Here is a 24,891-nt window from a genome sequence, read left to right on the forward strand (position 1 = left end):
ATAAATAAGATATTCGGGAAAATAGTATGTTTTGAATACCAAGGCCGACAGAAAGGTATAAAGAGTTTATAGCAAAGTTCAATCTGAAAAGCCTGGGAACCAAGAAATCCATTGCTGTATTCACAGAGGTCTCCTACGTAAAAGGCGGTCTGGAGACCTGAATTCCTCATTAAATGATGCTGTCAGAACAGCAGGTCTAATAAAGTCCAACACACTATAGTCTGCCTGCTTTTTGCTTTGTGAAAGGCAAGGAATCAGAACCTCACTTTTGAGAAAGTCAGACTCATGCTACACACCAAGCGCCGTCACTCACATCAGTACTCATCAATAAGCAATGGAAACTTGTTTGATTTAATGACGTTCTGGACTAAGTTTGTCTCTGGCCATCTGACATGGCATCCATGCATCTTCAAACAATGTTATTCAAAAGTGGAAACTTTCCTATTTCCTCCTTCAATTTCAAAGGAGGGGGAATGAACTATCTGGGTGATGGGCACAAGACCCATACACGCAACCAAAAACATTTGTGCCCCCATAATATTTTGAAATTTTTTTTAAATGTGGGAAAAGAAGTGTATTAGTCGCCCAAAAAAATGAGTTTTGCAAAAATCTGTGAACTGAACAAAGCATTATTATTATCATCATTGTTATTATTTTTGGTGAAAGGAGTCTCACTTTGAGGATTTGTTGAAAGTGAAGGAAAAATGCAGGGTCCCCACCATGTAACAGAAACACTGTGCTAGCCTGGAGTGCTCAGCAAAATTGTCACAAAGTAGACTAAACAGGTACTGGGGTGGGTGGGGAAGTGCTCAGCACTTTCTTGGGTGTCTCAGCACTTTCTTGCCCTGAAACGGCCAGCTCAGCCTGGCCTTGATTACTTCAGAACTGCTTTGGCTGGCCTATACTGCCCTTTAGCTAATTGTGTACTAAAATCCCCGCCTAGTGGAAAATTGTAATATCATTAACAGAAAATGGGTTGCATGACAGCCTATGATGATGGTATTGCACCTGTGTGATTTGTTTCACTGTGAATAAGCAACACCACAACGTAAAAACGTTGCATTACTCACCGGGAAGGGATTTAAGGCAACACCACAGGGTGGGCAGATGTGGATTTTGCATGCAAGAAAGCTCCTGTGGAAGAAATTCCTGTGCTGCCCAGGAGCAAGTGAGAGCAAGTAATCTCTAATAAACTCATCTAGCTGGATTTGCCTGAGTCATTCTTTGGTCCCTCTGTTCCCTCTCAGTTTGGGGGGCAGTTTTTCTGTACTGTCCCAGGATTTTCCCGAAACAGAAGGATAGGTGATTGGCATCAAAAATGGCTTCTTCTTAACTGACTTTTTAAGAACATGTGAAAATATACTGTCTTAAGTCTGTTCAAGCTGCTTAACAAAAATATCATAGTTTGGATGGCTCTTATAAACAACAAGCATTTATTTTTCACAGTTCTAGAAACTACAATGTCTAAGATCAAGGCAAATTCCGTATCTGGTGAGAGCCTGGTTTCTCAAAGATGATGTTCTAACCGCAACCTTGTATGGCAGAAGGGACTAGCTAGTTCTCAGAGGTCTCTCATAACGGCACTAATCCCAATCATGAGAGTGGAGACCTCATGACCTAATCACCTCCCAAAGGCCCTACCTCCTAATACTATCTCCTTTGGGGTTAGGATTTTAACATATGAATTTTGGGGGCACACAAACATTCAGACTATAGCATATGCTAACATGTATGTGTAAAATGTATGGATTCAAAGCAAAAATTCAACTATGATATGGAGCTAAAAATTGTTCGCTACTGATATATAATCAATTTTATAATTCTGAAGGAGTCAGTGTTTGAACCCTAAAGAAAATTGATTAAGACTGGCAGAGCAGCACCTGTGTAGGTCTATGGAAATGCCTATTATTTTGAGATACCTGATATTAAAAACATTTGATCAGATTCCAAATCCATTCTCATTATCACAAAAACCATTTAACACAAGTTTTGCCACAGAAATAAAAGGAAGAACTGTTGACCTAAAGAAACATTGCACACTTACAGCATAATTTAAAGAGACTGGCTTATATGAATTCTGGTTAATGGCAAAAAAGAAGTTTCTTTCAATTGAGGAAAAAGCAATAAATAACCTCCTGGCAATTATGACCTCCTACTTGTGCAAAGACTTTCTTGTCAATGGTAATTTTCAAATATTTGAGGAGGTCATCATTAAAAGTCTTGAATGGAGCCATCTCAAGAAGAAGACCAGATATAGAAAAAGTTATGTTCATCAATCAAGCTCAAGTTTCTCACTAAAAATCTCAAAAAAATTTTTGGTTTGGAAGTTTTACACAAATGCAATATTTAATAGTTTCCCTAACATTCTCCAAAGATGACCAATGAGACTTTTTTAACAAAATGCTGCTATGAATCTATAGATTGAGACATATTTGATGCATTTCAATCCATTGCAGTTACTATTATTATCAATTTTCAAACTTTCCCATCTTTAACTAATGGGACCCCTTTCAAGTTGGCATATGAGCCTTTTTGACAAGCCCACATTAATATTTGACAGCTTCTTTGCTTTTATGAAATGACAAGATGTTCCAGGCTCATCTCACACATTGCCTGCTTCTGACCTGGAACCATCCACTTCTCCAAGAAAGCCTGCTTATTTCCTGGTACTGGAAAAGCTCAGTGCTAATGGGTTGATTCTCATTTCCAGGCCTTTTTACAAGAAATCCCCTTTTGTTAAAGATAAAATCATCATATTCCCAATTCAGATTTAGAGTTTCAACGATGCTGAAAACCTCAGTTTCTGACGACATCAACCTAGTCCCACAATACTCACACAATCGTATGAGTGTGCCAAGGCATGGACGCAAACTTGAATACTTACACGCAACTCAACATCACGGTTTTGTTCTTTGAAATTACAATAACCAGAGTTTTGGTAAATGATGCTTCTGTGAAGCTTCTAGAGCCAAGGGATACATAAACAGCCCGACTGCTGATGTCTGCATGATGTTCTGCAGACTCGAGAAGGGGAGCTGCAGCTCCTCTGAGGGCATGTGGCTCACCAGCCCTGCCCACAGCACCCAGGCAGGTGGCGTTCGGCTGCTGCCGGCGAAATTTCTCGGACACAACTTTCCTACTTCTTAGGTCAACTTGATCTCCAGTGTACTCTGTTAGACGACTTTCCTCATGCTGAGCCAAAACCTTTCCTTCTGTTTCTTTCTGTTGATTCCCACTCTTTCAGCTGAGTAAACTGTTCCTCATATGCATGTGTCATATAGCTACCAGACTACTTGAAAATCACAAAATCATCCAGCTAGGCTTTACTGCTACAGGCCAAACAATGTCCTTCCTCTCTCCTCTGTTTCTCCTATGACGGGATGGACAGAGCACTGCCATTCTGGCTTCCCTCCTCTGAGGAGCCTGGGTTTTCTCATCATCCCTCGTGGCCTCCAGGTTCCATGTGCATCGAGCCGGCACAGGATGGCATGTGCTGTGATCCACCTTGGCTTGGAAACCCGTCACCCACAGAGAGAGATTAAATTATGGTCATAGCTCTCCTTGGGTCTAAAACCCCCCAGTCTCTTTATGGTAGCTGTTAGCAAGTCACGTCTCCCCATCCTGTTGCCTCATCATTGGTTGTTTGCATCTAAATGTAGCATATTGGTTTATACCTTTTACATTGTGATTTGTTGAGTTCAACCACCAATCTAAGAAAGCAATTTATTTTTGATTTCTGATTCTGGGACAGAATAATTACTCGCTCAGCCGTGACACATTTGATAGGCATGCCACCTCCATTCCCCCCGAGCCTCTGACAGAAGTGTTGACCAAGAAAAGCCCAGAAGAATGCTGGATTCTGCAACAAGAATTTTTATTTCTAACAAGTTCCCAGGCGATGTTAATGCTGCCCTGTGGTGGGCAGTCAAGCAAATCACACTTTTTGGGCACAGCTCAAGTCTAGGAATCCATATAATTACTTTATCACCCAATCCGTATTTCTCCACCTTATCTACAGAGTGGCGAATAAAGGAATGAACAAAAATCAAGCTACAGAATGAATATGGTATTTGGATCTATCAACTCAGTGACCCTCCCCAGAAAGGAAATGAGGTTGGGACAACATGATTTGCTCCGAGTGAACCAGACAGACTCCTGGTGATGCTTCCTGGGGATCACAGGGTCATGTTTCTCTTGGCCTCTTTCTTTAAGTGAAACCTGCACTCCTGCCCCTCGTGGACTGTTTCGCAGTTTTGTCTAGGCCTTTCCTCTCCATCCCTGTTTTCAGCAGGGTTTCTGTTGACCATGCTCTTCCTGTCCTTTTGGTGAGGAAACCATGTCCCTTGTCAGAAACCTATTGTTCTAACAAAAACCCCATTCATCTAGACAGGAGCCAGACCAAAGGAAAAGGAGGAAAAGGATTACTGAAATATGGTCAGGCCACCTGACCCGAAATACATGTGCCCATCCCAGCCTCATTTTCTTCCACAAGGCTGGAAACAGGATTGCAGGACAGAAACAGCTCTGAAATTCTCGTCTCCTGCAAACATGTGTATATCGTCGCTGGTTAACCTTGGGCCAAGCTGCTCCATCCTCATCGTTTCCTAAATCCTCCTGTCTTTTCCAAAGTCATGATCTTTATCTTACAGAAGACTCCAACCTCCTGCCCAACCATCAGAGCGTCCAGAAACACAGCTGGGCTTCATTGTGGGAGTACCCTACTCCTATAACACATGCACCTGCACGCGTGGCAAGCTCACATGGTGTACTGTGGTTCATGTGGACTGTTGCTTCTCTCCAGGGTGCTGGACGGACCCTCCATGGGCACAAGTCCGCTACGTGATAGCTGGGAGGGCTCATGGCCTTGACTCCTTGGTGTTACATTCTTTTACCCATCAGCCTCTAGAGAAGGCTCTCAAATTACAGTGTGCATCGAAATCATCTGGAAGGCTTGTTGAAACACAAATGGTCAGAGTTCCTGATTCAGTGGGTCTGGGGAGGGTCCCCAGGTGATGTTGATGCTGTTGGCTGAGGGACCGCCTTTGAAGACCGCTGCTCCAAATTTCCTTTCTACTTACTTCCTCCCTCCCTGTCTTCTTTCTTACCTGCCTGCCTTCCTCCTCCTTTCTCTCTTCCCTCTCTCTATCTCTCCCTACATTCTTCTCTTGGTTATTACTTTTATTCTATCCAGAGACTAACCCACTGTCTGGCAGAAAACCCCACTCTCCTTCCCACAGCCTCTTCCCCATTGCTGCTACCAGGAGCGTCCACTGCTGCTACAGCCACAGGGCATCCGACTACGTCGGGCAGGCACCATTGCCTGCAGCTGAAAAGAGATACTCGCATTTTTGATATTTCATTTAAGTCTAATAATATTATGCAGATAATGTCTTATTTGCAATACCCCTGAGTAAATTCTAGTCTATTATTACAATTCATCTTCTCTTCCATCTTCATAAACGGCAGAAACAGTTTAAAATCATGGTTAATCAAAAGAAATCTGAGCTATATGATGTTTCAGAGATTCACAACATGTCAAATAAAATTATGAATAATAAAGTGATATGAGGTGCTGGTGGAGCAATTCACGGGGCCTCCGGGGACAGGCAGACATGGGCGTCCAGGCCTCCGCGGTAGGAAATGACTGACTCTTTCGTCCCGCTTATCACCCCCTAGCAGACAGATGCAAACCCAACCCAAACATGCTGAGAAGCCCCTGAGAATGCTGTAAAATCAGCTGAATTTAGCACAGAATGAAATTATAGTGCATTGGCCAGCATAATTTTCATGTTCTCACATGCCCACTTGTACTTATTAAAGTAACACTACCTTATCTGTTACAGAAAAACCACAAAATCTCTAAAATTTCATCTTTCATGACCCTTGCATGCAACGTCAGTTTTCCTGGGTGGTGGGCAGCCTCGCACTGGACCATTCAGGGCTCACCTGCCGGCTCCAATCTCCCCTGGCTGGCTTTTGAACCACTTTCTCCTAGAAAAGAGTCTCACCACTTCATGCACTCCATCGTGAGGTCCCATCACAGCTCCACCACAGGCAAAGGGGCTGGGGACACAGTGGCCAGTGGGCAGCTGCTCCCAGCAACGTCCCCACACTGTCGAAGAGGCACTGATCTTCACGTCCTTGCCACAGTGGCACACCTGTTTTTCATTATCCTAAAAGTACATGTTTTTGAATATTGGGGACTGAAGTGTCTATCAGACCTTAATGGGAATTCATGCTTGTTATCTCTCCAGGTAACCCCACAGAATTAAATGCATATGCTCTTCAAACACGGGAGAGGAGAGCTCGTTACTTGAAAGAATCACTGCCTACCCATTACTGGGTGGATGTATATGTTACAATTTGTGTGCCGGGTGTTATCGTTAATTCCAGATCGTTATAGGCTACAGCTGAGCTCCTGTGTTGTTATGGTTCTTGCAGTTTTGATATGCCTGAATGTTCTCACTGCATTAAACATTCCTATCACATTATTAAGATAAATCTTTGACAAATAAGCTCAAGTATCTTTTTATGGCCTTTATAAGAAAATATTTTAACACTTGAAAAGTTTTGTATCCCATTCTGAGCTTATTTTTTCTAATTCTTTATTTGCCAGGCATTGGGGAGAAGCACTTGGGGCCAGTGTTTAGGCTGGGGTGCGGCATCCAGCACAGGACGGAGCAAGCTGCCCCGGGGCTGTCTGCCGACTTGGCCCTCGTGAGCCCACTCCTCTGAATCGGTAGCCAGTTAGGGACAAGGTGAAAGAAGAGGGATATTTCTATTCATGAAATACCAGTTTCATTCCTACAAAATCTCTTCACCTGTGTCAAACACTGAGCTTCCAAAACAAGGGACCAAGGCTGCCAGGGGTTGACTCTCGGTCTGGTTTCCCTTGGCTTCAGCAGCACGTTGACTTTGCCAAGTTGGTGACTCCCCTTTTCCTCATGCACTCAATTTGTGTGTGTTCTCAGTGTTTGTGAAAATCGCATATCCGTGGTTTCTCTTCTTCCCTTACATGACCAGCTCTCCCTGCCAGCTGTGGGTGAGCAGCGTCTCCACACACACGGTCACTGATGCGTTGAGGATGAGTGCCACTGCCTTGGGTTCCGTGACACTGAGTAGCATATCTCCCAGTCATGCTGGGGACACTGTCATGTAGACAACATCCCGAAGCATGTGCTCGGCTACGGTCCCAGACTTGGCATTTCCAGCAGAGGTGAGGGGGGAATTCCAAGTTTGGGCTCCTGAGCAAAGCCAGGTTCAGCGTGGGCAGCACGCTGGAAGGTTTGCTTTTGGATGTCATGATGTGGAAAGACAAGAAAGGCCCCATCTGCACACTATAGCGCTCAAAGCTGCCTTCCAGACAGCGAGAAGAGGCAGGGCAGAAGGCAGGGCTCTGCGCTGAATACGGAGATCACATCGGCACAGCATCCGACACCGAAGTAGGAACAGTGAGCAGTCTATTTTTAATCAGACATCTATTTATGCTTTGTTTACGTGTCAGGCATCGCACTTGGATATGGGAATACAGATATAAAAAAGAAAATCAGACACAGCCTCTGCCCTCAAAGAGCCCCCAGGATAATAGGAAAGACAGGTCTGTAAATCACAAAATAATGAGATAGTCACAGGAATTTAAAGTTGGTTTTATTTTTCCATGTGTCTTCTTCTAGTGGCAGTGGGATGGCAAATCTCAGGACCCTTCTCCCTCGCAAAGGCTATCCGCACAGATACAGACGCCAACCCCCTGCCGCCTCTGCCCCAGACCTCAGCTCTGTGCCTAGGCCTGTGGCCCCTGCTCACATCCCCACTCAGACCCCTCTTCTGTCTCTCACAGTTGCATACACAAGACTGGCTTCACAGCCCTGACCCAGACGAATACTAAGTCCAGCGGAAGCTTTTTCTGAAAGGGATGCTAGATCAGTCAAACCAAACACTCTGTATTGCTTGAATTCAGTATTTTTCAAACTATAGATCACAAATCAATTGATCAAATTGATCAGGAAATCAATTCAGTGGTCACACAGGCATTTTTTTAAAGAATGAAAAAGAACAGAAAATATCAAAGAACATTGTACACTGAGAGGGTAACTATTGTTCCATGAAAATTTTGTTTCAGCTGTGTGTGTGTGTACTGGGTTTCAATGTAAGATGCATTTATTATTGTGCATTACAGTCAAAATGTCCAAAGGCCACTGCAAACCCACCTGCCATGTGAACATAAGTGAAATGAGATCTTACCCCTTTTCTAGTCCATATACAAGCTGCAGAGAAAATCTGGAAGTAATTTTTTCCATGCCTGATATATGCAAATGGAAACAAGGCTAATTCTAGTGATGGTAGGTTATAGCAAAAAGGGCATGGGCTTGGGAGGCCAGTAGATTTAGGTTTAATTCCCAGAATTTTCTAGCTACAAGACCCTGGGGAAGTTAGTTACCTCTCTGAGCTTCCATTTTTTTTCTCTATAAAATAGGGACACTGATACCTATCTCACATGACTATTGGGGGATGAATGAAATAGGATAATGAGTGTAAGTGCATTACAGCACAGCATAACAAAAATTGGTATATAGTGGCTTCCCCTCAAATGCGAGTTTCCTATCCTTACCATTCCTGTAAGTTCTAAAAGACCAAATTAAGCTCATACCTAATGGAACATCCCATATCTATTCTGTTCAGCTTTTACTTAGTGTTTTAGGTAATTCTGGGAGAATCTGGAACATTTTCCTGTTCTGTAGGTACAGCCTGAGGTCTAGAAAGTCTTAGGGATTGGGAAACAAATCTTTTGTGTAATGTCATTTAATACCACATTGAGAATTTCCCAAGAGGAGATAAGAATGGGGCTTGCAAACAGAGTGTTCATTTATAATCCTTACTTTAAAAAACCTTTCAAAGCCCAAGTGAACATTTAGGAGCTTTTACTAATGTTTTAGAAATGTGGATAACCAAATGTTTTTTCCATTTCTTTTTAAATATGAAATATTCCTCTTTCATTATAAGGTAGTGTTCTGAAACCAGAATAAATCATTATAGCACAAATATACCTGTTACAAGAAGAAAAATGATAAAGAAATAAAGCCAGGAAAAAAAGTAAAATCTTGGTATGCTTAAAATGATGATTTATAGTATAATTTGTCTTTGGACCCTTTATAGAAAAATCAACATCTGCATTTTAATGGATACATTTAAAAATGAATAGAAGTAGTTTGCTAATCTTCACAGGCTTATTTTAGGATATAACTGTAATCTCTCACATTCTGTACTCTCAGGTTCACCTGAGAACTTCATGGTCATATTATTTCTTCATGTGCCTTTCACCATTACTTGAATAATTACTAACAAAAACTAAAATTTGCGAACCAAACACTGAATCAGCATTGAATCTGAACTACTGATTGCTCAAACATGGGCCGTACTTTCCCTCCCACACTAATGGTTACAAAGTTGCTGAAGTAAACACTGGCAGGAAGAAAAATGCTTCTAATTATCCTGGGCATTTAGTTATGCAGAACTCACACTATGATTTCTGCCACTTGAAACCAAAAGCATATTGATTTCTGAAAGTGTTTTAAAATTCTTGAGTAAATTTAAGTTATTTTCCATTTCATTTCAGGTAATCGTAATGGAAATTTGACAAGTGGGTTCCAAGTGTGCTGGAATTTCAGGCCATAGCTCCTGTGACAGAACCAACCTTTCCCTCTCACCCCCTAGAAAGTTCACTTGGCTGAAACTGTATTAGAGCTTTGCTGCTCCATTTGTAAGTTAATATGCCCCATTTAAAAACGCCTTGTGCAGGAAAGGTCACGGAGGCACTGTTAATAACATCGATTAAATGGGATTGGCGGACAAGATAATGGGGGACGGTGGATGAAGCGGGAATATGAAAAGTCAGGGAAGTTGGAAAGTTTACATTAAGTAATCCCTGCGTGTCCAAGGTGCTAGTAACTTGGAAAGAGCCAGAGTTGACAAACCATACATTTTAAATATATCTCAGTAATAAATGGCATTGCAAAGAAAAATGGGGGGTGTGGCCAGTGAGTGGCGGGTTCAGATTGCTTCAGGGATCAACACCACACTGTGTTGAGCTTCAGGAGGGAAGAACTGCTTATCTTCCTTAAGGAGTTTCCTTGAAGGAAGTGCATTTGAGACCCAAAAGTTGTGCTCTGGAGGAACGAGCTGCACCCTGCCTCTGGAGCAAAGAGCTTTCCCATTGCTCTGTTGCTGCTGTCGTGCCAACAAAGGCAGCCTGTGTGCCCTCCCTCTGCTCACCCCAGGCAAACGCTGCATCATTTTTATAGGTTCTCCTTGAGGACTGTCTAGCAAGTCCCACACCCACCTAATGTTAGTGTGAGCCACACCATCTTCCCAGTGTTCTGATATCTTCTCAAGAGGAGCTCAATCCCAGGGCCTTATTAAAGTCAGGATAAATTACATCTCGTTTCTCCTGATGCATCAAGCTTGCCACTTGGCCGAAGGGAGAAGAAAAATTAGGCTGGTTGGACTGACGCTTTATCCTTCCCCAGGCTGAGTATTTCCTGCCTTTCGCATGATCTCCTGACACGCTGTGGAATTATGTTTCTATACATTCCAATAATTTCCCAAATTAGGCTGACAAATAATTAATTTTATGAGTTATTCTTTTTCCCTTTAACATACAGCCATTTTAATTATTCCCTTTTCAGCTTCAAGGACCTACTCAGGCATCTAGGCTGTCTCAGCAATCAGCGCTAATAGCCGTGGGACCCTTCAAGTACACTAAGTGGGGCTCCCAGCGGCAAAGCAGCGCTGCTCAGCTACCGCCCAACAGCCCCGCCGAGCCTGGGCCCAGGCTGCGCCCCCGGGGATCCGGTGGCAAGGCTGGGCCTGGAAGAGCTGTGGGTCTGCAGTTTCTGCCGCTCCCAGCACAGAGGATGATGAAGTGCCATCCGTGAGGCCGACTGTAATGCAGTTTTACGTCCAGGCTCTGCCTGCTCAGCAGGGTTCACTTCAGAAAGTGAGGCAGAAGCTGCTCCAGTATCTGTCCCTCTTCTTCCTTAACAACGGACAGAAATGTGTTCAGCCAAAAGGCCACATTTCCAGGCTCTTCTGCACACGAATTGTTAGCAGAACTCAGCAGCAAATGGAATTTCTAAGAAAGCTTCTTAAAGGCGGCAACACTTGGCCACAAGGCACAATCCTGAACCTTCCTCCTTCTGCCCTTCTAAGTGGGGACATGATAGCTGGCAATGCTGCAGTCAGCCTGTGACCACGAGGCAAATGCTAGAAAGCAAAGCAAAAAGACAACAGGATCCTGATTCTCTGATGACCCTGGAGCTGCCACTACAACTGCACACCTCCTGCTGCCTGCTCTTTTGATGTGAGAAAAATAAAAACACACCTCCATTTTGTTTAAGCTACTATTACCCTGAGTCCAATTCTAGCTGCCAGACACCATTCCTTACCCATCCAGACAGCCGCAAACTCTGACATGCACACCCTCGTGGATCACAGGAAGCCCCTCCTTAGGGATGTCCCTGCCTCCAGCGTGTTCCTCTGGGTGTTGGCTGGGGAATCTTTAAAGCGTGCTTGAGACCACCGATCTGCAGACACACGAGGGGTCACATGCATGGGTGAGGCTGATTTCTCTCCTTCTTGCTCTTGTTTCATGAGCGTCGGTCTTAACTCCTAGGCTGGATGGTAGCTCCCCAGGTTGATGATGCATCAGGCGTCTTCTCTACCCCAGTGCCAGGGCCATCTGAGCACACAGTAGGCACTCACGTCAATTCCTGAATGTCTGTGTTTGATTTTACTCTTACCAGGGACATTGACCCCAAACCTCTTTCTGTATAAAGGCCACTATAGAAACATTCAAATACTGTAGTAGATACTAGTTGTTATCATAGTAGAAAATGAATACAGATAACCAAGTAACACTGCTGGTATCTGGACAATCTCCTCATTTCTAAAGACTTTCCATGTGTATTGTCTCATTTTCTCTTCACAGAGCCCTTAGTCAGGCAGATGTAAATGCCACAATTTTACAGATGAAACACTGAGGCTCCGAAAGACTGACTGTGCTTCCTGAAGGCACCAAAATAGTGAACGCAGAGATTCAGGCCTGGATGAATTCCCAGGAAAGGGCTCTTTCTGGGGGTTGTGTGGATACAGACATGTGCCTCCATCATTATCTCCCGAAAATACTCACGGTCCCTTTCTGTTGTCACCTTTCTTCCTAATGTGTTACCTCCTGGTCAGACCCCTTTTTACCCAGCTTCCAAGTCCTCCCTTCCTGATTCCAGCTAGCCCTGCCCCCTCCCTTCCCCTCCTGCACTCATCCCAACTTGGTGCTCTGACATCCTCTCCTATCTCTGTCCTACCTTGGGTGGAGACATGGATTCAAGGGCAAAATTGCCATGCTTGCTTCATTTTGTTCCACTGCTGAGCCGCGGACTGGGAGGTTTTTGAACACACAGCGTGCCCACACCCAAGGCATTGGGCCGGGGGCCAACCACCCCCCCAAGCCAAGGGCCCCCCCCGAAAACAACCGAAGAACCGAACCCGGCCTTGGGGCAAGGCCAAAACCAAAGTCAAAGGAAAAGCGCCCAAACCCCGGGCAAAAAAGGGTAACAACCCCCCAACCGGCCCAAGGCCCAAACAAGGCCCCCAAAAAAAAGAAGGGCAAAAGGGGCCGGGCTTCCCGGGCAAAGCCCAAAAGCCGGTAAAAAACCGAAAAAATCCGGTCAAGGGCCCAAGAAAGGGTAAGGGCCGGAAGAAAGACAAGAAAGGAACTCCCGAAACCCAACAAACCCAAAAGGCAAGGCCCTAAGGGGCACTGACAATCTCACAGGGCATATGGGAAGTCTAAAACACGCAGAGAGGAAAGACTGAGCCCCTCAAAGGGAGAACAGATCCACCTGTGATTCCTGAGCACACACTGAGGAAGCCCCCAGGCTCAGCAGGGGGACAGAAGACAGTCATGACATACATACAAGGGCATCCTCAAGAGTATGGAAACACAGGACACATGGATATGTAGATTATGACCATGTCCATGGTGGGGGTGGGCCCTGGAACCTCTGAGGGCCTCTATGTGCCAACACCAGACGTCAAACGCCTGGGCAAGGGAAAGATGACCCAGCTACATAAGCAGAGCTGCAGATGGAAGACTGCACGGGCAGCATTATTCACAAACATCAGCTCATTAATAGTTGAAAGCAGAGATGATAAACCACAGTTAGACAAAAAGTGAATTGAAGTCAAATTCTCATCCATATGAAGAAAAAAAAATCTGTTCATGGAACCAAAGTATAATTCAATAATTTCTCTACCCAGAAGATTGCTGGGATACAGAACCTAACCATCGTGCCACCATGTCCTGCAGAACCCTGGACCCCAGTTCCTCGTCTGGGCAGCTGGTCTGTCACCAGCCAAGCCGGAATCTCCTCTCAAGTCTCATCAACGTCAGAGGCTCTGGTGTCACTCAGAGCACTGTTGTCTTGACTCAGGAGACTGGACGTCATTAGTGCTGGTTCTGCCATTTGTTGGCCGTGGGATTTCAGACCAACCAAATTCAAGCTAGCAAACATTCAGTTTCCTTATAAGTGACTGAAAACCACATCTGCCCTGTTCCATCCTATAAACTGTAAGTAGTTTGAGGAAGGGTCTGGGCCCCAGTCCTCTTGTACTCTGGAGGCTCTGGGCAAGCTTGAGGAGCTGACCCGAGTCTGTTCACAGGATTGCTGCGACGCTCAGTCGAGGTAACCCTGTCAACTGTTTGGAAAACAGTAACTACCCCTACCCTTCCCGCTGCCAACCATCAGAGCCGGGGTTCATCGCCTCTTAGAGGATCGCTGCTGCCATTCTCCGCTACCTTCCCATTGTCTTGCACACCTGCCCAGAGATTCCACTTCCTAATGCAGCATTTGGATCATGTCACTCACAGCTCTTAAACCTTTAACGGCTCCCCAATGCCAACTGAATAGCAGCCAAACTCTAACGCCTCGAAGCCCTTCTCAATTAGGTCGAGATCTGCTTTCCTCTGCCCTACGCAGAGCTCAAATGCACCAGTAATAAAATGAAACAGTCACGGTTAATAGTAATAGGGGATTATTAATAGCAATAGTAGTCATTTTAAGTGTTTCTAAGTTTATTGTTATTTTATTAAATAGACTAATTAAAGCAAACATTAATTGTGCAGGTTTTCAGCTATTTTCCTTTTCAAATGAGTAATCAAGAATTACTTGCAGATGGACGGGTCCTTCCTGGCTGTCCTGCATTTTAAATATTTCTGCTAGTCACTGTGCAAGCAGAACCGACTGCACTTAATTTATAAAGGAGGATTTATGGACTTACAGATGACAACAGACAGCCAATCAATAAGGGATGATAATAACAGCATGTAATATCAAGGAACATTAGGTCTCAGGCATGATTTGGGGAGAGAAGTGGGCAGTTAGAAACCTTATCATTTGAAAAAGGTCAAGGCCTGGTAGCAATAAAAATGCCTAAGCAAATAAAATCACACCTGTGAATCAGGAGAGGGTATAAATCGCCGAGTGAAGAAGGATTTTAGACTTTGTGGAAAAATTACTTCCCTGGGCAAGGATTTGGGCTCCTGCAGGACAAATGAGGCTACATCAAGAGAGGGTCTATTCATTGCTGCCGAGAGCAGTGACAATGAAACACAGATGTGGATGCCGTGCCCGGGGCCCAGCTCCTCCTGGGGTTCAGACCTGAATCCTCCAGAAAGCAGTGTAGGAATCAGATGCTGCAGAAAGCCTTAAACGACAGCCTGGGTCTTAGCACGTATATTTAAGACTCACTGGCCTTACAACATTCTGTCTGGTCATTTTTTGGGGGAGGGTGGGAGAGTTTTTATTGATATAGTAAATTGTTTACTTGTGTAACTGAAAAAGACAAACAAAAGCACCAGTTATAAATTCCATTACCAAAAATAATCACATTATATCATAAAAAACAAAATTACGAATAATCATTCTCTTTGAAAAACACAGTATCATATAGAACTGCACCACCAGCTTTACTGCAAAACATACAATTATTCCACTTAGAAAAATTCAATTCTACACTTTTCAAGAATAGGTGTACTAGTTAAAGGATGTGTCTGGATACTTCCTGCCCTTACTAGCTGAAGAAAGCAGTTGGAATACTATTATTTGTTTCCCTTTTACAGTATTGCTTTAGTTTAGGGAGAGGCAGAGAGATTAAATTAAACATGTGGTGGATTTTCTTCTGAATGCTCCCTACAGGATTGAATTCTCTATTTTTATTTCTAACACACTCCAATCAAACTTTGCAAACCCTGCTCCCCAACAAAGACTCTACAACTTCATTAATTTGGAGAGCACGCTTACCTCCTTGTAAGGTGTACTCGGTCACTGCCCTGCTAAAGACGCCCAGGCCAGCCCCGTTGTAAGCTGCCACCTGTATTTCATACTGTGTCCAGATAATCAGGTCTGTCACCAGGCAGTAGTTCACCTCCGGGCTGGTGATGTTCCTCTGCTGATACTCTCCAGGTAGGCCGGCCAGGCGGTACCTGCATCAGAAAGGAAGCCCGACACAGAAGAGAATTAACTGGAACAAGGAATTGGGTTTACCTATGGTTATTCTGCATGGTTAGTGGAAAATGGAAGTATATAAACAAGAGCAGAGTGAGAGGTCAGTCCCAGATAACACCATTTTCTAATTCAATGATTTAAAAAAGTATAATCTAGTCTCACAGTGATCATAAGCTCTGGGCAAAATAGAACTGACATTTCAACTACGATACAGTTAAGAAAAAATTATAGCTTTTTAAGTGTGACTTCTCTAGGAAATACAGTGACTTAGTACCGAAAAATCCAGATATGATTTCCACTGGGGAGCTGCTATAAATCAGTTTGAGAAATACTTTCCTCTCATGACTCTGAAACGTGGGGAGAAATAGAGAAGCAGGCAGCACGTGGCCTCTTGGTCTCCGTGGCCTGAGCGCCTGGTGCTGTTTCCATCTAGGAATTACAGATGTGTCCAAATGTATCCCAGAACTAGGATAAGTGGCTTTGAAAAGGTGTTAAAACTTCTAAAATACTAGTCCAATGCTAAGTATGACAGATTGCTTTTTCGGGGACCTCTGTGAGTGCTTGGCTAGCATGCTCTTTAGTGTACTAAAGGCAGAAATTTAAAGTTGTGTTTATTAAAAAGGTGACATACACAACTCTGGACTTAGAAAAATGTATAAATTGGGAAATCGCTATTTCTACCATGAAAGGACTTTTATAGTACTATTTTGATTAGCAAATGTTTTTCCATAATTCAGTTTATAGAAGTTAATGCACTGAACTGACTCAGTTAATTTACTGAGCTTTTCTGGATCAGTCCCCCTGGGTAAGGCCAGGGACACAGACAGTAAGAGCAACTGCCTGGTCATCCTGCAGCTTCCCAAAGCATCTAATTTATATCTCAGTCATGGTCTTGTCTCAGGAAACGTGGCTTTGTATGCTAAGTAGAAAGGGGGGAAGATTGACAGGGGTCCAAAGCCAGAGTGGCAGCACCGGATCCCTTAACTTTTCACCACGTGTCGAGACGTTCCAGTCCCTCCACAAGGCTGAGCTTTGAACTCTGTGGATCGACAGATCCCATGTCAGTTACCGGCATCATCCCACAGCGCAGGAAGGGGAAGGATAAGTGCACATGGGCCAGGGTATTGGTAAGGCTGGCATTATCACAGAAAAGCAAAACCCCAGAAACTCAGGCCCCTACATATAAAACAACTTGCCAAAGAGAATGATGGCTGAAAATGGAATAAGGAAATAGAGAAATGGCAGTAAAAGTTTCTTCACAAAAATCAGGATTTTCTGAGAGTCTTCTTTCGGCTCCTCTTGTTACAGACCATTTGCGCTTGGTACGGCCTGTTTCATGGGAAACACAAATGATCAAGGGAGGACAGCACTTGAATACCAAGAAGGCGCAGGCCTCCCCCTGCCTCTTGCCTGAAAGGAGCAGGCGGCCCCTCCGCTTGCCCAGTGGGTGGCGCAGGGGACAGAGAGTGTTATTCTGTGATGGGCAAAAATGAAAGTTACCAGACTCCGTTTCTGCTTCGTATCCTGCCAACTTCTGACACCTGATGAATGGGCACTCCTTCACTGAACTACCTGCTCCAAGCAAGTGCAGGTGCAAACCTCAGTGGTGTTCACTTCCCTTATAGAGCATGATGGCTCTTAAGGCAGCAGGCCACAGGGAGACGGCTTGGCATGGATTAACCCATGTAATACGTATTTCCATTTAAATCCAACATCTACAAAAGATGAACTTTTACAATAAATGTCATTGAGATAATTAGATAGCCATTTGGAAAAAGGTAAATTTGGCTCTATACCCACACCATACGACAGAGTCACTGGGCACGTGAATGCTACCAAGGACCCTCTATAATCAATATGGTGTGATAAGCACGGCCTTCACTACACAATACGTGTTCCAGGGGAAAGCAAAGGAATTAGCATCAGAAGATTCCGGTTGAGGTCCTTGCTCAGCCATTTATGAGCTGGAGGGTCACGGGCAAATTTTAAACTTCTCTGAGGCTTGGTTTCTACCTCTCTAAAATGGAAATTATAACAGCATTTCATACAGTTGTTATAAGAATCAAATGAAACAATGGATGTGAAAGTATAAAGCACCCCCTAAATTTTTTTTTTTTCCGGAAAACACTGCTCTTCTACTAAGAATTATGTAAGAGACAACTGTGAGTTGTAAGAAACTAGGCCTGTGTGAGCACCCATCTTCTCCCAGGCCACTCTTTATACCATATTGAAAAACAAACTGCAGAATTCGCATCTTAAAAATAGGCTGTGCTCCCTTCCAGAATGGGCATGTTGGCCATTCTGACCAGAGAGGCTCTGGGTGCTTTTGTAATATTCAAAGGATGTCCAATAAGGTCACAATTAATAATGGAAGTGCAGGGCATCCTCCGCTTTCTGGTAGGATATGTTGCCCAGGAGACAGTCTCTGTCAGAACAAGATGATTTTTTACACAGAAACAAACAGGAGAATGTTTTTAAAGGACATAACCCCTATGCTCCTCTCCAAGAAATACCCTGCCTATTATTATAAATATTTTACTACACACACATCCTAACTACTTCTTATGGCCAGAGCCACGGGAGTGATTTATTTCCACTTGCTCTTGCATGCATTGTGCCTTGGATCTGACACAGAGACTGTGCCCTGGAGGATACACACTTGCAAACAGAGAGCTGATTTGCAGACCGGAGGATTATTCGGAAATGTTTCCAAGCAAATTCATTTTGGCATGGGTCTTTAATTTCTGAAAACTTTGATATTCACAGGCCTAGGGTGGTGCACCCTCATATTAAGGCTTTCTTGATTTAAGCCCCTACAAATACAGATGTCCTCATCTCCAGCACTCAACTCTCTGACTCCATCATGGAAAATCCTTTTAACAGTACTAATCCCACAAAATAGAGAAATGTGCAGTCCCCGATGTGGCCTCATAACATCAGAGAGATTTTATTATTAAATTCTGTGCCCCGAGCCTGGTTCTGTGGGATGACTTTTAAAGTCCTTACTTGACAGCTTTAGCCTAAGGAAACTTTTCCTCCAAGCGCTGAGAAGAGGCAGAGGCAGCTGGGAAGGTGAGTGTCTGAGGGCTGGCTGGAGAGGGCAGCCAATTATTCTCATTAGTTGAAGGGTGCAGAGGAAGGGCAAGGGGCCAGCAGAAGGAAGCGCTGGGCTGTCTTCTGGAGGAGAGGCAGCGCGGGCAGTTAGGGTTGCCCCAGGAGCATCAACGGAGAGCAGAGCCCACGGCCCCACCCAAGGGGACAGAATGAGTATCCTCCTCCCCCTCTTTGAAACGGGGAAGGACGGCTGGGGCAAGAGACAGAGGGGCCACAAGTACTGATTCTGGCCCTTTGTGGACCGGGATGGCCCATTTGAGACACTTCAGGTAGGTGACAATCTGGCTTACACTTAGAGGACAGTCCGTACATCTGAGGAAAACCTGGGGCACAGCAGTGAACTGGTTTTGCCAGGCAAATATCACACGCACACAGAGAAACATGTATTAACTGATGATTATACACATCTTTCCTGGGAATGAGTTGTCCTTCATATACAAAGATAGTGGAGTTAAAGAAGCAACACTTTCACAGTTTCTTACATTTATCTAAGAAATTAAATTTATCCACTTAAGACCTTTGTTAACCAAGTATTTACTGGTCACACACTCAGAATGAGCTCAGGGCAGGCATCTGGAGGGAGGGAATGACAGATACCTATAGTTCTTGTCCCAATAAGGCTGATAAAATTAACAAATACATCCACAGCAGTGCAGTCTATGAGAAGAGATTTAATAATTATCCTTTAATACTGCTTTACTTTTTCTTTTTACTTACGACAACAAACCACTGTAATTACCACTTTGAGTGCAATTTTTAAATTAGCAGTGGTTTTGGCAAAGGAGGTTTCTTCTCGAGAACAGAGCCAGTTCTGACATAGTTCTCTCCACAGTTTTGGAATCGAACCGTCCCTTACAAGGCAGAGATAGCAAACTGGCCACCCTTCTAGCCTGCGGATGGATGTGTACGCCTGGCTTGCTCTATGTTTCAAAATATACTGGTTTCATTTCCAACATCTAAAAATTGTGGGGTTGCATGTAAAAAGCTAAATTTTTGGATTTTCTGCAAATATTAGAAGATCTGACAATACTGAACAACACACTGGCATCATGCAAATTATGTAATTAAATCAAATTAATTATTATTAATTTTAAATTTTTATATTTGATAATACACACCCCTGGTGAAAACTTAAATGGAATTAAAGAACGTACAATGGATAGCATACCTTCCTCTCAACCCATATTACGCCCCCATTCTCATACCAAAATGTAACCACTGGCACCAGTTTTGCGTGCGTGCTTTCCGGCTGGATGCGCAGAGCATGTCTGCAAGGCTGCCACGTCAGCTGTCCCCGCCACCCCCAGAGTCCCACCCTTGGCCCAAGTCTCTGATTGCTGTTTGGCTCCTGCAGACATCTGAGTTTGCAACCTCGGTGAAATAGACACTTGACTTTTTACAATGACAGTCTAGAAACAGCCAGTCACAGGCCACTTGCCTGAGGATATATCCGCGCAGCACCCCATTGTGCTCTGTCTCCGGGGGAGGCTGCCACTGCACCATGATGGACTGATTGGTACGGCCACTGGCCACTATATTTTTCGGGGGAGCACTGGGTGGTTCTTCAGGTAACATCAACCTAAAAATAAGAGATGGGTAGGAGAGAGATGAGTGCCAGAAACAGAGGTTGCCCATTTGCATTCTCTATCTTGCTGAATCTTGAGCCTGACTATTTATGAAAGTCAAAATCAGGTGATGATAAAAGCAAAACACACAGCTGATCGAACTGATAGGACACGTGTAATAGTTACAACAAATCAACATAATAGGAAATCAGTTAAGCAAGCAACAAGGAAGCCATAGGAGGTGACTTTGTTCTGTCTGAATAACCCACAGGCCCCATCTCTTTAAAAAGATTACAAGCCTGAGACCATCAGCTCATAGGCCCACAATCTGAGATTCCTTCCAAACTGTTTTCTTCAGCTCTTTCAGTATTTCTTGTATCAAACTCCCACGTTTCGAAAAAAGTCATTTAGGGCTCAGCTATGCTAAAACTCAAGCCCACTGAAAGCTCAGGGTGGTTGGGCAGGGTGTGCTGCAATCTGATGATGCCATTTTCTCATGTCACATGTGAAAGACCCTCAAAAGCAGCCCTCCCGGGGATGGGTGAGCGTGAAGACCACTCAAGAACGCAACACCTTCGAGGAAACACTGGGGCCATTCAGCTTCCCTTACGACACCTTGCTAGGTGTTTACTTGTCAAGCCAGTGGCATCAGCTTCCACCCTGCTGGCAGTCAGGGTAAGTAAAGGACACAGACAACACATAAGCCCTTAATTTCCTTGATACGGAGGGCTGTGCAATCAGGAACGATTTATGTAGGCACAGCCAGAGCACCACAGGAGAAATCCAAAAAACCTGCCTTACAGTTAAGAAAAACCCAGCTAATCCAACTTATGACTGTGCTTTCCCTCTCCGTGACACTCTTTTCTGCTCCCATTTTTGCCAATATCCCTAAGGGATGCAAGTTGGTTACTTTTAAGCCCAAGCTGTTCCTCGTGCCCACACGGAGGGACAGGCACTCACGCACCTGCTTGTCTCTGTGCTGTACTGGCCCTTGCCCACTTGATTCACTGCGCACACCCTGAATTGATAGGTGCGAGCTGGAGTCAGGCCACTCACGGTGACGCCTGTCATCTCAGGGCCAACGTTTGACAGATGCACTTTCCATGGTGAGTCTAAAAGAATGAGCAAAACAAGTTCAAACTTACATAAGTGCATGTCTGAATAATAATAAGTGAATGCAAATGCATTCCCACAAATTAGCTCATTTACTTACAAAGATAGCTCTAAGAGAGGGAGTGGTTATCCCCATTTAATGGCTGTGGAAACTGAGGCTCACAGTCTCATGGCCAGTAACTAGTGAGCCTGGCATGAAACTTGGGGTTTCCTACCCCAGATCTAGTGGCATCCTAGCGGCATCAGCTTACCCCCATGCTGCCGTCAACAAGTAAAGGGATTTTTCCTTTAACCTGCATATGGTAGCAGTTTAAAAGGAATCAAAATGTTCCTAATTCCTGTGTTCAATATGTAATGGGAGAAAGTTCTCTATCAGCTCACATGGGTAGGCAGATTGCAGATTTGTCTCCCAGAAAAGGATGCTGCACATGTCACTGAATGATAAATAAAAACTATATTCATTAACATTTTAATAAAAGAGGAAATGAGCATGATAAAGACAGATGGGCTGTGTATTTCGCAGCCCATCTGCGTGGCAGCCCATTACACCACCACACCCCTGAGTGGCTTTGGCTGGAGAGAGATGTAATGAAATTCGCAGCTAGTTTAGGATATCTTGCCACACAGCTTTCCGGCAGGTGTGCAAGAGCAACTCCGTCAGCCAAATGGGCTCTCGCCTGCAAGGCTTCAGAAGATTCTGCTGGGGATCCTACACCTTTGTGTGATTTTTGCAAAGTTTAAACATGCTTTTCAGCCCGATCATTTTGCAGAGTGATGCCCTGGAATGAACAGGACCTGGCAATGGCTTCGAGTATCCACTGTCGGTTCCCATTCTGAATTGCGATGATGCCTGGGACTGAATTTTCAAGTTATTAGTGAACTAAAACACGGTGGGGTAGGGGGGAGATGATTCTTGTGGAAATTAAACTGCCTTTCTCATTCATCTGAAGTCGTGCTCAAAATCCCTTTCACTCACTTTGGAGGTGGTCAAAAAGAGGTGACACATGATTTCCACTGTGGTGTTGGGCTGTGCTCAGATTGCAGACAATATCAGCTGCATGTAAACCCCACACATAAAATCACAGCCGTTTCTCCAAAAATCTAAAGGTCGTACCACGGGCATTCACAAGTCTATGCCTGGCAGCTCACCAGAAATGCACTCTGGTTCCTTACAGGTCACCAAGCAGTAGACACAAATCGCTCCAAAATGAAAATGAGACTCTCAAAGGCAACTTCTGTTGACTCACACAGAGATGTCTATCACTAATTCAGAGTTTGTTAGCCGGATTCCTTAACACAAAGTTAAGCTTCTCTGAAACATGACGCCAGTTGGCCATGAAGATTGAATCTTTTTAATTATTTCAAATAAAGCTGCTTCCAAAAATGGCTTTGTGGGAATGCAGTCTTCACCACCAGCTGGGCATTTCAGTGTTCTTGGCTTTTGATTTTTAGTGACATGGATAATTGACAGCTGATGAAGATCCCGCTCTCTGTGTGTTTCCTTTAAAAACACAATGTGTGCCTGCCTAATCACCTATGGAAAAACTCATGCCAGCTTCTGTTTTCACTTTGGGAGCTGAGATCCTCCTGTTAGCATTAAGCAGCTCATGTGGAGCTGGTTTTCTAAGCAGTCTTCCTTACAGAAAAGAGCTATTTGCCAACACAGAAGATGAAAGAGACTCCCTAACATCGGCGTAGCTGGACTTGGTTGGTAGGAAGCAGGGCCTCTCATGCCGAGTCAGGCTTCCATAGAAATGCAGTTTTCATTCTGAAGATGACTGATACATAGTAGAAAAAAGCATGGAAACCACGGTTTACTATGAGCTCTTCCACTTACAGCTGTTCTATTATTCTAGCTTCTTCTGCAAAAATGGGGGACAAACCAAAACCACAATGATGAACTGTTTCATACCCATCAGGATGGCTGTTACCAAAGAAACGAAACAAACAGAAGATAACAGGTGTTGGTGATGATGTGGGGAAACTGGAACCCTTGTGTACAGTTAGTGAGAATGTAAAATGGTGCACCCACTACAGAAAACAGTATGGTGGCTCCTCAAAAAATTAAAATAGAATTAGCATATCATCCAGCAATCCCACTTCTGGGTACATACCTAAAAGAACTGAAAGCAGAGTTTCGAAGAGATATTTGCACACCTGTGTTCACAGCAGCATTAATCACAATAGCCAAGGGGTGGAAGCAACCCAGTGTCTCCCAATGGATGAGAGGATAAACAAAATGTGTTCTATCCATACAGTGGCTACTCTTCAGCTTTTAAAAAGAAGGAAATTCTGACACATGCTACAACATAGGTGAACCTTGAGAACATTATACTCATTGAAATAAACAAGTAACAGATAGACAAATATTGTATGATTCCCCTTACACGACGTACCTAGAGTAGTCAAAGTCATGGAGACAGAAAGCAGAAGGGGCTGGGGGCAGGAAACAGAATTACTGTTTAGCGGTGCAGAGTTTCATTCTGCAACATGAAGAGTTCTAAAGAGGATGGTGGTAATGAGTGCGCAACGATGTGAATGTGCTTAATGCTACTGAACTGCACACTTAAAAATGGTGACAATGGTAAATTTTGTTATATGTTACCACAATTAAAAATTAAAATGTGAACTAAAATAAAATCTTAAGCTGACTGAATGGACTTCCTCTTGGCCAAGAGGACCCCAGCAATACTCTAAAGCTGAGTTGCTGGCCATGAGAAGGGAGGTCAGACATTTGGAGATAACCTTTGTAACTCATTAACAGGCCTAAGGCTATAGGAGACACAGCTTAAACCACACCTGCAGGCCATCAATTTACTGAACAGATTGCTTGAGTTTCATTAAACATCGTTGGTGGTTTGTCTCTGATTAACAGACATCCTTATCTTAAGGTAAAACATTCCAAGCCTTCAGACATAGCTTCATTTCTTTAACCAATTACAAATCAAAGAATCTTTAAGCCTGCCTGTAACCTATAAGCCCCTGCTTAGAGATGTCCCGCCTTTTCTGGCCAAACCAATCTACATTCTCCTCAATTGACTTACAGTCTTACGTATAATTCCTGTCCCCATGAATGTATAAAAGCAAACTGTAACCCAGCTACCACAGGCACATTTTCTCAGGACCTCTTGAGGCCCTGTGCTCTGGGCCAGTCACACACATTCAGCTCAGAATAAACCTGTTTATACTATTTTACAGAGTTTGGGTCCTTTTCCATTAACAAACAAATGATGAAAAAATGTGGGGGGGATAACATCTAACTCCCAAGACTACCTGAGTATGAAATGAGGTAATGGATGCCGGAAGCGTGAAGCCAGCAGGAAGCCTGGCCAGGTAGACACTTGGCTGAATTTGTGCTGGGGCCTCCAACCCCAACAAAACCAAGCAACAACCTCCAAAACCCGCCCCGCCCCCCCGCAAGTGGCCGGGGGGTGGTCCTGCCCCGTGGCTTCCACTGGGAGATCAGGAGGAGATGAAATCAGGGCTCTTCCTTCCTCACTGGGAGGCTGCCTGGCACTACCTGTGTCCTTCAACCAAAGGTT

General features: G+C 44.1%; 1 protein-coding gene across 1 annotated transcript in view; it reads right to left on the reverse strand.

Annotated features, from left to right (window-relative positions):
- The window catches only part of SDK1 (sidekick cell adhesion molecule 1), a 595,735-nt gene that overhangs the window by 180,061 nt on the left and 390,783 nt on the right, over positions 1-24,891 (reverse strand). The window contains exons 15-17 of the mRNA XM_012638907.1: positions 21,201-21,348; positions 20,110-20,250; positions 15,354-15,535 (exon numbers count right to left, since the gene is read on the reverse strand). Coding sequence (XP_012494361.1) covers positions 15,354-15,535; positions 20,110-20,250; positions 21,201-21,348 — 471 coding nt within the window. The remainder of the gene's footprint in view (positions 1-15,353; positions 15,536-20,109; positions 20,251-21,200; positions 21,349-24,891) is intronic.

Source organism: Propithecus coquereli, unplaced genomic scaffold, assembly GCF_000956105.1.
Source record: "Propithecus coquereli isolate 6110/MARCELLA unplaced genomic scaffold, Pcoq_1.0 Scaffold137, whole genome shotgun sequence".
Classification (NCBI taxonomy): Eukaryota; Metazoa; Chordata; class Mammalia; order Primates; family Indriidae; genus Propithecus; species Propithecus coquereli.